The sequence below is a fragment of the Haliotis rufescens genome, unplaced genomic scaffold (assembly GCF_023055435.1).
Source record: "Haliotis rufescens isolate VD_foot unplaced genomic scaffold, xgHalRufe1.0.p SCAF_16, whole genome shotgun sequence".
In the NCBI taxonomy this organism is placed as follows: Eukaryota; Metazoa; Mollusca; class Gastropoda; order Lepetellida; family Haliotidae; genus Haliotis; species Haliotis rufescens.
The window spans coordinates 6,684,582-6,698,826 of NW_025963846.1; the positions used below are offsets into that span (position 1 = coordinate 6,684,582).

The window sequence follows — 14,245 nt, forward strand, 5'->3', positions numbered from 1 at the left end:
GGACCAGTGAATGTAGTAGCTGAGATATGCAACTGCGCACATCAACCAATGGACTACAAAAGCCATTGGTGCAAAAAGACCTGTTTAATGCCAAAGTATCACCAAACGTACCCATTGGACAACAAGAGGTCTGTATCTGTAGCAGAAATATAGTAATAGTACTACAGCACATATCTGTTTGTCCACTAGTGCTGGAGTCGGTCGGACAGGGACCTACATCGGTCTTGACATTCTGATGAATGAGGCCCTGGCGGAGGAGAAAGTGAACTTCTTCATGACCGTCATCAACATGAGAGAACACAGGCTGAACATGGTCCAGACAAAGGTGTGGTAGACACGATTAGAAATCTCCAGACATGAACTATGTTAATGACATTGTCGTATATGCAAACATAAATCATCGGTTCTATATTATGTGCAATGGGTTGTGAATGTTTGTCGGCCTTTGTTCCAGGGACAGTACAAATTCCTCCACTGGGCTGTTCTTGAGGCACTCTTCTGCAGGGAAACGCCGGTGATGGCCAGTGAACTCCCATCTATGTTGGATGCAAACAACATTGAAATCCAGGAAGAATATCAGGTGATAATGGGTCAATGGTGGGATAAAGGTGCACGTATACCGTTGTTCTCGCTTAATGTTGAGGAACAGGTTTAAAGTATGAGCGAATTATTAAGGGTAGAACATGATTAGTAATCTAAAGTTTTGCGCATATTTGAATGTATCCTAAATGGGAATATTGGATTCTTTCTAGAATTTGGAAGTGATGATGTCTCTCCAGGGATACCAGAAGGCTGGAGCAAAGCCCGATATTTCACACACAGATGGTACAACAAATCGTGCACTGCGCCTTAATTATCAAGCCGTTTACAAAATATTGACTTGGTTAACGTATATATGACTCCTATGTCAGCTCATTTAAATCCAAAATAGCAGCTGACGGAATGTTAATGTACTCATGTAGAAATTGAACCTAAACGTGTACCTTGTGTCGAATTTCATAAAGACAAATTGTGTATTTTCATTGTGTTTTAATTCCCTTCGTACGCAAACATTTATGCTGTTTTACCTTGTTTGTCTTTAGAAAATAACATGACCATGCTTTTTTAGGTGATGACCTGTTTAATTTCAACATATCATCCCTGCCGGTATGTTCTGAACAATGTATTTTTTATCATCACGGATTTTGGTAATCAATAATATAAAAAGTAAATACACGACAAAATCAAACAAATAGTTCTAATTGTATGAATGTATAACATGTATTTGCTTTTATCCACAGTCGTATTTCAGCAAGAAGGGCTTCGTCCACATTGGGGTTGTTAAGGAACCTTCTCCCGAAGAAATCTGGCAAACAGTATGCAGGAACAATGTTGCTACCATCATCACCATCAACCAGGTAACTATACTGTGGTTTCCTTTTCAAGACATATCATCAGAAACGTCTTGGGTAGGCTTATTGTCTATCATCACCCTTCACCCTAAACAACTCTAGCTGTGTATTTGTTGATGGCTCTAAACCTGAATCAAATAAAAGCGACAAAAACATGTCCATAATCATAAGAACTCTCTGCAAAAAGTAGAGTTGATGGTACGATTCCGACTATATTATTCATCATCATAATTGATTATGTCAAATAAGGTTTAAAAGCTACATCACATACGTATCGAGCCAATGAACATATGCGTTAATCTCCCTGTGCATTTGATTCCAACTGTCTCTCTAGAATTCCTCTGATGCCATGCCAAAGGATGTAGGAACGTCGTTGACATTAGGAGAGTTTCACGTGACCTTGAACTCCATTGAAACAGTTTCTGAAAGGGTAACTGAGAAGAGGCTAACCATGAAATCAGAGACAATGCAAACATTTTGGGTAAGGAAAATTCATGAACACAATTCCTCCTGAGATATGATTGCCTGTCGAATTGGAATTTCATTTTTAGCCATTTCAAACCAGAAACGATTGGATGTTATGTCATAAGTTCATGATTCAATTTCGATTCAAATATTACAGGACAGTGGATCGGGCGTGACGTCTGTCACCATCTTCAACCTCGACTCCCCATCTTCAGAACGTTACTTCGACAAGGACTGTCTCCTGGTGCTCATAGAATTATTGACTGAACGTCAACAGGTCACTGGGCGACACCCGGTTATACTCCTGTGTCGGTAGGTCATAGTCCCTCGGTAACACCGCTTTACTCCTGTGTCGGTAGGTCATAGTCCCTCGGTAACGCCGCTTTACTCCTGTGTCGGTACGTCATAGTCCATCGGTAACACCGCTTTACTCCAGTGCCGGTAGGTCATAGTCCCTCCTTAACACCGCTATACTCAAGTGTCGGTAGGTTATAGTCTCTCGGTAACACCGCTATACTCCAGTGTCGGTAGGTCATAGTCCCTCCTTAACACCGCTATACTCAAGTGTCGGTAGGTCATAGTCCCTCGGTAACACCGATATACTCCAGTGTCGGTAGGTCATAGTCCCTCGGTAACGCCGCTATACTCGAGTGTCGGTAGGTCATAGTCCCTCGGTAACACCGATATACTCCAATGTCGGTAGGTCATAGTCCCTCCGTAACACCGTTATACTTCAGTGTCGGTAGGTCATAGTCCCTCGGTACCACCGCTATACTCCAGTGTCGGTAGGTCATAGTCCCTCCTTAACACCGCTATACTCCAGTTTCGGTAGGTCATAGTCCCTCCTTAACACCGTTATACTCCAGTGTCGGTAGGTCATAGTCCCTCCATAACACCGCTATACTCCAGTGTTGGTAGGTCATAGTCCCTCGCTAACACCGCTATACTTCAGTGTCGGTAGGTCATAGTCCCTCGGTAACACCGCTATACTCCAGTGTCGGTAGGTCATAGTCCCTCCTTAACACCGCTATACTCCAGTGTCTCGGTAGGTCATAGTCCCTCGGTAACACCGCTATACTCCAGTGTCGGTAGGTCATAGTCCCTCGCTAACACCGTTATACTCCAGTGTCGGTAGGTCATAGTCCCTCGGTAACACCGCTATACTGCAGTGTCGGTAGGTCATAGTCCCTCGGTAACACCGCTATACTCCAGTGTCGGTAGGTCATAGTCCCTCGCTAACACCGTTATACTCCAGTGTCGGTAGGTCATGGTCCCTCGCTAACACTGTTATACTCCAGTTTCGGTAGGTAATAGTCCCTCGGTAACACCATTATACTCCAATGTTGGTTGGTCATAGTCCCTCGATAACACCGTTATACTCCAGTGTCCGTAGGTCATAGTCTCTCGCTAACACCGTTATACTCCAATGTCATAGTCCATCGGTAACACCGTCATACTCCAATGTCGGTAGGTCATAGTCCTTCCGTAACACCGTTATACTCCAGTGTCGGTAGGTCATAGTCCCTCCGTAACGCCGTTATACTCCAGTATCGGTAGGTCATAGTCCCTCGGTAACACCGCTATACTGCAGTGTCGGTAGGTCATAGTCCTTCCGTAACACCGTTATACTCCAGTGTCGGTAGGTCATAGTCCCTCCGTAACACCGCTATACTGCAGTGTCGGTAGGTCATGGTCCCTCGCTAACACCATTATACTCCAATGTTGGTTGGTCATAGCCCCTCGGTAACACCGTTATACTCCAGTGTCGGTAGGTCATAGTCCATCGCTAACACCGCTATACTCCAGTGTCCGTAGGTCATAGTCCATCGCTAACATCGTTATGCTCCAGTGTCCGTATGTCATGGTCCCAAGGCGTTCGCTCGTCACGCCGATGACCCGGGTTCGATTCCTGACATGGGTACAATGTGTGAAACTCATTTCTGGTGTCCCCCGCCGTTATATTGCTGAAATATTTCTAAAAGCGGCGTAAAACAAAACTCACTCACTTTGTATTTAGTCACCCTTTAATACTCGTGTCGATAGGTCATAACCATTAATCACCCTGTCACTTTCAAGTGTCGGTGGTTGTTATTCTCTCAGTTACCATCTTATATTCCAGTGTCGGAAGGACTTATTCCCTCTCTTACCATCTTATACTCTTGTGTCGGTAGGTCTTATTCTCTCACTTACCATCTTATACTCTTGTGTCGGTAGGTCTTATTCCCTCACTTACCATCTTATACTCTAGTGTCGGTAGGTCTTATTCTCTCACTTACCATCTTATACTCTAGTGTTGGTAGGTCTTATTCTCTCACTTACCATCTTATACACCAGTGTCGGTAGGACTTATTCTCTCACTTACCATCTTATACTCCAGTGTCGGTAGATCTTATTCTCTCAGTTACCATCTAATACTCCAGTGTCGGTAGGTCTTATTCTCTCACTTACCATCTTATACTCCAGTGTCGGTAGGTCTAATTCTCTCACTTACCATCTTATACACCAGTGTCGGTAGGACTTATTCTCTCACTTACCATCTTATACTCCAGTGTCGGTAGATCTTATTCTCTCAGTTACCATCTAATACTCCAGTGTCGGTAGGTCTTATTCTCTCACTTACCATCTTATACTCCAGTGTCGGTAGGTCTAATTCTCTCACTTACCATCTTATACACCAGTGTCGGTAGGACTTATTCTCTCACTTACCATCTTATACTCCAGTGTCGGTAGATCTTATTCTCTCAGTTACCATCTAATACTCCAGTGTCGGTAGGTCTTATTCTCTCAGTTACCATCTAATACTCCAGTGTCGGTAGGTCTTATTCTCCCACTTACCATCTTATACTCCAGTGTCGGTAGGTCTAATTCTCTCACTTACCATCTTATACTCCAGTGTCGGTAGGTCTTATTCTCTCAGTTACCATCTAATACTCCAGTGTCGGTAGGTCTTATTCTCCCACTTACCATCTAATACTCCAGTGTCGGTAGGTCTTATTCTCTCACTTACCATCTAATACTCCAGTGTCGGTAGGTCTTATTCTCTCACTTACCATCTTATACTCCAGTGTCGGTAGGTCTTATTCTCTCACTTACCATCTTATTCTCCAGTGTCGGTAGGTCTTATTCTCTCACTTATCATCTTATACTCCAGTGTCGATAGGTCTTCTTCTCTCAGTTACTATCTAATACTCCAATGTCGGTAGGTCTTTTTCTATCAAGTAAACAGCCTTCAGCGGCGGCAGGTGTACATGACTTCATGATACCCTAGTGGCAATGGATCATCCAGTACTTGCATCAAACGCAATCAACACATTCACACCTTTAGTGTATGAAGTCATATTGAGTTTGACACGCGATCACGGTCTTTCGATGCTAATATCATAGGGGAAACAGTTCATTAGCAACGACCATGTCAGACACACTTTCACATAAATCTGATACCAGTGGGCTTACGCGGTACAAGAAGTTTTACATACTATTTCATCGTACGTTATGGGCGTTGATGTCGAATACGTTGTTTCCACACCAGGGACGATCCGAGGAAGTGCAGCCTGTTTGCCGCAGCAGTCAATGTGGTGACCAGCCTGAGACTGGACAAGGAAGTGGACATCTACTTGACTGTCCGGGAGATACAGTGTAGAAATGGACACCCCGTTACCTCGCAGGTGAGCAACCTTATTATGTTGATAGCTATGATCTGATGGAGCTATGTAGAACAATTTTTCAGATATACCACAGCGTGTCACCTTGGTGTGGAAGGAAAGCCAAGTCCCAGACGTTTACCACTTTCGTGAAAATACCAGTAAAAGAGACAATACCATTTCCGTAATCATAAGAACCCTCCGATCATAGCCCTTCCGTTGTGCGAATCAAACGTTTACTCTAAGCAGGTGTTTATGAATCCCTATATCACAAGATGTACGCGAAAAGGTCAGCGCATCCTGCCCCACATGTTACATCTGCCATATACACAGGCAAAGGCAAGGCAAGAACAAGTATGGTGCTTACAAACCTAGACAGAAATGGTGGGCCGGGATTACAAGCCACGGTTATTGGTTTACGAAGCATATAAATATATTTTTTACGCAACGTGTAACAATAAATCACATCACTCATTTCTGCATTTATATAGGAATGTGGAATTTGATAGGATATAAACTCTCTTGACGAAATAATTATCCACGGTTTTTTTTACCCAGGAGGACTACAGATTCCTGTACGAGTTAGCCAGTCATCAGGTGCAGTCTACAAACTACTTCATCACCAACTGATTTTTGACGGGCACCACAGATCTGTTTATAATGTTCACTCAAAGTCTCAGTGGTATATATCGGTTTGACTTACTTTGTCAAATGTACCGTGATATTGATGTAAGAGCACACTCATTTGTATGAGACTTATATTTATTTTCTGTATTGATATTATGACACATTGTTTGTTGTTCAAACATTCAGTAAACTGGTTACTGTTGGCTGACATGATACTTACATAATTGCAGATTCATCCGATCCAACTATTCAATGAAATACCTTCCTTCTGGACGTGAACGTAACATTCTAAATGCTGTAGATTTGTGTTCAAACTACATTAGAAACCTTTACCGAAGATTCTGTATTTATACTCTCTCCAAATAGCATATTAAATCAAAAGCTTTTCGAGTTGAAGTTGCATCTCAGTCAAAGTTATGTTGTTTACTGAAATGGTATGTTGCTGTGTTTTGGAATCAGTGTTGTTGTCCATGTTGTTGAACTTACATTGAATTTGCCTTTGACCTAGTGAAGAATTTGGTAGTTTTACCCGGCGAATAATAAGTGATAGTTGTCATAGTTAAAATATGCATAATATAATGAATATAGATGTAATGACAAAGCAGCCATGATAATATTTTTATAGTTTTTATCAAGGTATATCAATGTTATTTTAACATTTTCAACATTTTATTTTCTCAAGCTAATTCATTTAATGAATCACTGTTCAACCACCAATTTATGTTACGCTGTTCTACAACTCAAGTTCTGTTTCTTTCACCCTAGCAATAAATGATAACATGTATCCTATAGTTCTTACAGACGTTAGACCAATGATGGGCGCCCGCCCTGAAATAAAACTATATTTATGGTCAATTATAAAACTACGGAAGCGTAGTAGGGCCACGGTGAATTGTTTTGTCCAAGTATCTCCTACGTAGGACTTAGTATCTCCTACGTAGGACTTAATATCTTCTACGTAGGACTTACTATCTGTTATACGTAGGAGATAGTAATTCTAGGCCATACGAAGTCCTACGTAGGAGATAGTAAGTCCTACGTAGGAGATAGTAAGTCCTACGTAGGAGATAGTAAGTCCTTCGTAGGAGATAGTAAGTCCTACGTGGAAGATACTAATTCCTACGTAGGAAATACTTCGACAAAAAATATTCACCATGGCCCCACTACGCTTCCGTATAAAACAGTTGTAAACTTAAACGGGTATATAACTTGAGATTGGTCATACTGTTAACAATCGTTGGTGACAATTAGTATTTCTGTATTGAAATATGCAACGGAATATATATGCAACAGAATATAGAAATGTACGTCGTTCGTTAATTTGTATTTTCTGATAACTCATATCTATTTATGTTAAGAAACATTGATGAAAGTTAATCACTGCTTTGTAAACGACTTATCTCTTGATAATTAAAGCATGCATAGAATAAATTGGTTTTGTTTTGACTTCGTTCATAATAATATCGTTGCCCTCAAATGATGTTGTAGAGTATAATAAGTCTTCTGCGATATCATGGACGAACAAGTACGTAGAATATAGCTATTACTATATCATGCATGCCTTATTTAAGCAAATCGTGTCCCTCAATCAGGAATACAATTCTGATTCAATACTGAGCATTGGGGATATTTAATTTTCTTGTCTTTAAAGACATTTCTCACTCTTGAAGGTGTCTCGCTTTTTACCGTTGTATTGTAGACTATAATTTGGGCATTCGCATTTTATCCTACAAGGTGCAGCCTTCAGTCGAGCCTGATGCTTATTTGAGTTCGAATCCAAAATTTGCCCTGATTATGATTTTCGGTTTGACAACACCACACCTAAGCTCGTTTAGTTTCACCTGCGTTACGCCACGTCACGTTTCTCCCATACCAAGCTAACACACCGCGATACATGTATGACTGACATTATAACAGCAAGACATTATACCCAGTTACTAATGCTGGACAGAAATATACCAGGTTGTTCGTTATATGTACGTGAACGCCTCGTGTATGTGCCCATAGCATCTGATGTTAATGTATGTATGAAATAACAACTACAACTGCTTATCAAATTGTTTGAATGACATTATGGCATACGTTTTCCGGGGGAAGTACAGCCTTGTGTACTCGATGCTTTGTCCACTACGGTATAGCTGTTATATATGTTCTACGTCCTTGTTCAACCAGTATCCCTTTTATCAAAGGACAATATTTGCAGATCACTAAGCCTTGTAAGTTTTATAGATATGGTTGATATAGTTGGTGATTCCTGCAGTGAGTGAGTGGGTTAAGGGATTAAACGCCGCTTTGAACAATATTGTGGTTATGTCAGGGAGTAATACATATCTTAGACATTTATCACTTTGGTGAAACCTGTGAAATTGTCGATTTGATTCCTTGTGACTGAAATGCTTAGATCTGTAGATACTTGATGTTTCAATAGCAACAGTCTGTGTAACATCCGACCTTGTTTCAACGGGCAAAAAGCATTTTCCTGGCATTTCCGGCATTACGTTTAATGACGATCGATCAATGTGATCTGATATATTCAATAAATGATATCATGATACATATTAATTTACATGCATTTATTTACACACACACGTATATATATAATATATATTTAATACTTATACACCTGATGAAATCACTTGTATATATATTACTCTGTGCTTGCAGTCTATATATATATATATAAGAACTTTTGACGCAAAATACAGAGGGAGAACGTTATTCCTGTCAGATGAGTCTTAAAAAGATTTTTTACGTACGCTTCAGTGAATAATGGGTATTGATACCATAATATTGATACAGTTGTACATGTGTGCTAACATCGTGATTTGATATGTATTTTTAATGTTGGTTTGTTTTGGTAAGTGTGTGTTAGCCTAATGAGCTGGGCATAGCTTTTGCCAGAGCGAGTATGTTATGTATTGTCATGTATATGCGATTTTATGCTCACAGAGGATGTTTGGCACCCTGCTGGTTCTCCGAATCAAGGTTCTTTGGGGTTTTTTTTTGTGTGCCTTTTCAAGGCAGCAGCAGGATCCTCGAATATGCTTTGAGCTTGCTTGTGTATATTTCGAAAGGTCCTTTATCCAAGGAAGGCGTTGTTTTGCATCACGTTAGTCTCAAATGCCTCAACTCAATGTCTCTTCTTTGCATCGTTTGAACCGTATAATCAGTTGGTTAAAACCGACATGGATCGCTTTGCGAGCATGTTTTACTGTGAGACTTTGTATACACACAAGTGAATAATTGAAATTGGCTTTTGTTATATTTCAATGGTTTAAGTTTTTTAACCTTCCAAGTCTTGGAAAATACAGGTTGGGTGCTTTTCCGGAGCATAATATATAACCTGTTCAACATTAATTTTGAATTAACTTCACCACTTTGGTATACACATCTGACAGAGGCCGAATTGGTGTCTTTTGCTATCTAGGAATGAAAATAAATATATTTTGATTGCGTTCCTTGTAGATTCAAGTGCTTTTAAGAAATTTCTCGGTTTTATCGAATATTTTAACAGCTGCTTGTACTGTGAGTGAGCGTCAATAAGTTTCAAGACGAGGTGAAGTGAATTGGTAAACACTGCCCAAGCAGAAGTTTGTTTTGTTTTTAGTTTTGTTGTTTAACACCGCACTCAGCAATATTACTGAGGGCGCATTGTAAATAATCGCGTCTGGAATGGACAATGCAGAGATGGACATCATGATCATCGATCTACGCAATTAGGATACCAAGTCAGCAAGCCTCACCACCCGATCCCGTTGGTCGCCTCTTAAGACAAATATGGGTTGCTGTAGACAAATTCTAACCAAGGTATTCACGGGTATCCAGGCTTAACACATATAAACATCGTTTACCTTAACGGAGACATCATGTACGTGTAGCAGGTATGCATATTTCAACTCTCATTTAGCATTATTCCAGCTGTCACGACAGACACCAATGCTACACACATGGTAGGCGTGGGGATCGAACCTGGACCTCCAGTGTGACGACCCAACACTTTAACAGCAAGGCTACCACACCACTTCCTGGTATGCGCGGTAACGATCAATAACTTACAGCAGTATTAAACAGGTTAAGTATTGCGGAAATAAATGATCGTGTGCGAGGTAAGGCTCCTATTTATAAGTTAGCTGTAATCTTGTTGCATAGTGAGACTACAGAGGTATGGGTTGTTAACGTTGCATTGCTGATCATGCGCAGACACACATTCGTCACGTGACCACACAGACAAACTAGTTATCTGTATGTTGTGTTTCTTTGTGATAAGTGCCCGTTTGTTGAAACCAAAGCTTTTCGAAATGATATATTGAATATTTTAACAGCTTGCACTGTGAGTGAACGTCAATATATTTCCAGAAAACTGTCCAATCGCTGTTCCAATCAGCCCCTGGAATAGCTGACTGTTCTGCCCCAGTCTTGTCCGAATCGGAGTTGGCCAGAGAGTGTTCCACTCATCTATGACACCTCGCTACTGTTGTTGCTGGCGAAGTTGACTTTACCGCAAGAGACATCATCCCAAGTGATACGTCGACGTAAGTAACGGAATGAACTGCGCATAACCATGTTTATTGGAATAGGACACTACTTCCTAGATAAACATATAGTTAGTTAACATTTGTTGGTGATAACTCTTAACATCGGGTTTTGTTTGTTTGTTTGTTGTTTAACGACGCACTCAGCAATATTCCAGCTATATGATGGCGGCCTATAAATAATCGGGTCTGGACGAGACAATCCAGTGATTACTGTTTAGAGCAACTGTGGAGATATGATGACACGTGATCGCCAAAGTCACCGTGCCTGACCACCCGATCCCTTCAGCGGGCATTAAGACGTAAATGACTAAGCTACGGCATGCTATTGCCAGTCAGTACATATAGGTACATTTCGCCCCCTATGAATTGCTCTATCTTGCCCATTGCCGATATATTGATACGTATTGATTTTAGCTGAGAGCCACTAAGCTGTTGAGTGAATGGTTGTATTTATTGGCGTGTGATCTGCTCATATCGTGTAGGAGATACGGTGTAGTACTTACTTCAGTTGTCGAGCGCAAGCTTTATGTGGAGGAACAGCCCAAAGTGATATAAGTCTTTAACGAATTTGGTGAATTCCATGAGCACGGGCATGTTTCTGTCATTCGGATTGAGTGCTGGATTCCGGACAACAACCACCAAATACGATAATTTGGTGCTGGTTTTCTTTTTTAAAGACATTAGAAATACTGGAAAAATATAATTTGACTTCAAGGTTTCCAAAAGAAAATATATATGTAGTTCACTGGGTAAGTGATCTGTCGGTACTGCCACAGCTACTTTCCACATCGAGTATCTCAGCGATCTGTCTGTACTGCCACATCTATGTCTAATATCGAGTATCTCAGCGATCCATCTGTACTGCTTCAGCTACGTCTAACATCGAGTATCTCAGTGATCTGGTTGTACTGCTTCAGCTACGTCTAACATCGAGTATCTCAGTGATCTGTCTGTACTGCTTCAGCTATGTCTAACATCGAGTATCTCAGTGATCTGTCTGTTCTGCTTCATCTACGTCTAAAATCGAGTCACACAGTTGTCTATCTGTACTTATTCAGCTACGTCTAACATCGAGTATCTCAGTGATCTGGTTGTACTGCTTCAGCTACGTCTAACATCGAGTATCTCAGTGATCTGGTTGTACTGCTTCAGCTATGTCTAACATCGAGTATCTCAGTGATCTGGTTGTACTACTTCAGCTACGTCTAACATCGAGTCACACAGTGGTCTGTCTGTACTGCTTCAGCTACGTCTAACATCGAGTATCTCAGTGATCTGTCTGTATTGCCACATCTATGTCTAATATCGAGTATCTCAGCGATCCATCCGTCCTGCTTCAGCTACGTCTAACATCGAGTATCTCAGTGATCTGGTTGTACTGCTTCAGCTACGTCTAACATCGAGTCACACAGTTGTCTATCTGTACTGCTTCAGCTACGTCTAACATCGAGTATCTCAATGATCTGGTTGTACTGCTTCAGCTACGTCTAACATCGAGTATCTCAGTGATCTGTCTGTTCTGCTTCAGCTACGTCTAACATCGAGTATCTCAGTGATCTGGCTGTACTGCTTCAGCTACGTCTAACATCGAGTATCTCAGTGATCTGTCTGTTCTGCTTCAGCTACGTCTAACATCGAGTATCTCAGTGATCTGGCTGTACTGCTTCACCTATGTCTAACATCGAGTATCTAAGTGATCTGTCTGTATTGCCACAGGTATGTCTAATATCGAGTATGTCAGCGATCCATGTGTACTGCCACAGCTACGTTTAACATCGAGTATATCAGTGATCTGTCTGTACTGCTTCAGCTACGTCTAACATCGAGTATCTCAGTGATCTGTCTGTATTGCCACATCTATGTCTAATATCGAGTATCTCAGCGATCCATCCGTCCTGCTTCAGCTACGTCTAACATCGAGTATCTCAGTGATCTGGTTGTACTGCTTCAGCTACGTCTAACATCGAGTCACACAGTTGTCTATCTGTACTGCTTCAGCTACGTCTAACATCGAGTATCTCAATGATCTGGTTGTACTGCTTCAGCTACGTCTAACATCGAGTATCTCAGTGATCTGTCTGTTCTGCTTCAGCTACGTCTAACATCGAGTATCTCAGTGATCTGGCTGTACTGCTTCAGCTACGTCTAACATCGAGTATCTCAGTGATCTGTCTGTTCTGCTTCAGCTACGTCTAACATCGAGTATCTCAGTGATCTGGCTGTACTGCTTCACCTATGTCTAACATCGAGTATCTAAGTGATCTGTCTGTATTGCCACAGGTATGTCTAATATCGAGTATGTCAGCGATCCATGTGTACTGCCACAGCTACGTTTAACATCGAGTATATCAGTGATCTGTCTGTACTGCTTCAGCTACGTCTAATATCGAGTATCTCAGTGATCTGTCTGTACTACTTCAGCTACGTCTAACATCGAGTATCTCAGCGATCCATCCGTCCTGCTTCAGCTACGTCTAACATCGAGTATCTCAGTGATCTGTCTGTACTACTTCAGCTACGTCTAACATCGAGTATCTCAGTGATCTGTCTGTTCTACTTCAGCTACGTCTAACATCGAGTATCTCAGTGATCTGTCTGTACTACTTCAGCTACGTCTAACATCGAGTATCTCAGTGATCTGTCTGTTCTACTTCAGCTACGTCTAACATCGAGTATATCAGTGATCTGTCTGTACTACTTCAGCTATGTCTAACATCGAGTATATCAGTGATCTGTCTGTACTACTTCAGCTATGTCTAACATCAAGTATCTCAGTGATCTGTCTGTACTACTTCAGCTACGTCTAACATCGAGTATCTCAGTGATCTGTCTGTTCTGCTTCAGCTATGTCTAACATCGAGTATATCAGTGATCTGTCTGTTCTACTTCAGCTATGTCTAACATCGAGTATATCAGTGATCTGTCTGTACTGCTTCAGCTACGTCTAACATCGAGTATCTCAGTGATCTGTCTGTACTACTTCAGCTACGTCTAACATCGAGTATCTCAGCGATCCATCCGTCCTGCTTCAGCTACGTCTAACATCGAGTATCTCAGTGATCTGTCTGTACTACTTCAGCTACGTCTAACATCGAGTATCTCAGTGATCTGTCTGTACTACTTCAGCTACGTCTAACATCGAGTATCTCAGTGATCTGTCTGTACTGCTTCAGCTACGTCTAACATCGAGTATATCAGTGATCTGTCTGTACTGCTTCAGCTATGTCTAACATCGAGTATATCAGTGATCTGTCTGTACTGCCACAGCTATGTCTAACATCGAGTATCTAAGAGATCCATCTGTACTGCTTCAGCTATGTCTAACATCGAGTATCTCAGTGATCTGTCTGTACTGCTTCAGCTACGTCTAACATCGAGTATCTCAGTGATCTGTCTGTACTACTTCAGCTATGTCTAACATCGAGTATATCAGTGATCTGTCTGTACTGCCACAGCTATGTGTAACATCGAGTATCTAAGTGATCCATCTGTACTGCTTCAGCTACGTCTAACATCGAGTATCTCAGTGATCTGTCTGTTCTGCTTCAGCTATGTCTAACATCGAGTATCTCAGTGATCTGTCTGT

The 14,245-nt window shown here is 41.3% G+C and overlaps 1 protein-coding gene across 1 annotated transcript in view; it reads left to right on the forward strand.

The window, feature by feature from the left end:
* The window catches only part of LOC124136609, a 44,276-nt gene extending 37,181 nt beyond the window's left edge, over positions 1-7,095 (forward strand). The window contains exons 39-47 of the mRNA XM_048396731.1: positions 190-325; positions 455-580; positions 753-825; positions 1,109-1,146; positions 1,281-1,397; positions 1,726-1,872; positions 2,014-2,168; positions 5,386-5,521; positions 6,056-7,095. Coding sequence (XP_048252688.1) covers positions 190-325; positions 455-580; positions 753-825; positions 1,109-1,146; positions 1,281-1,397; positions 1,726-1,872; positions 2,014-2,168; positions 5,386-5,521; positions 6,056-6,127 — 1,000 coding nt within the window. The 3' untranslated portion in view covers positions 6,128-7,095. The remainder of the gene's footprint in view (positions 1-189; positions 326-454; positions 581-752; positions 826-1,108; positions 1,147-1,280; positions 1,398-1,725; positions 1,873-2,013; positions 2,169-5,385; positions 5,522-6,055) is intronic.
* The last annotated feature ends 7,150 nt before the right edge of the window (positions 7,096-14,245 follow it).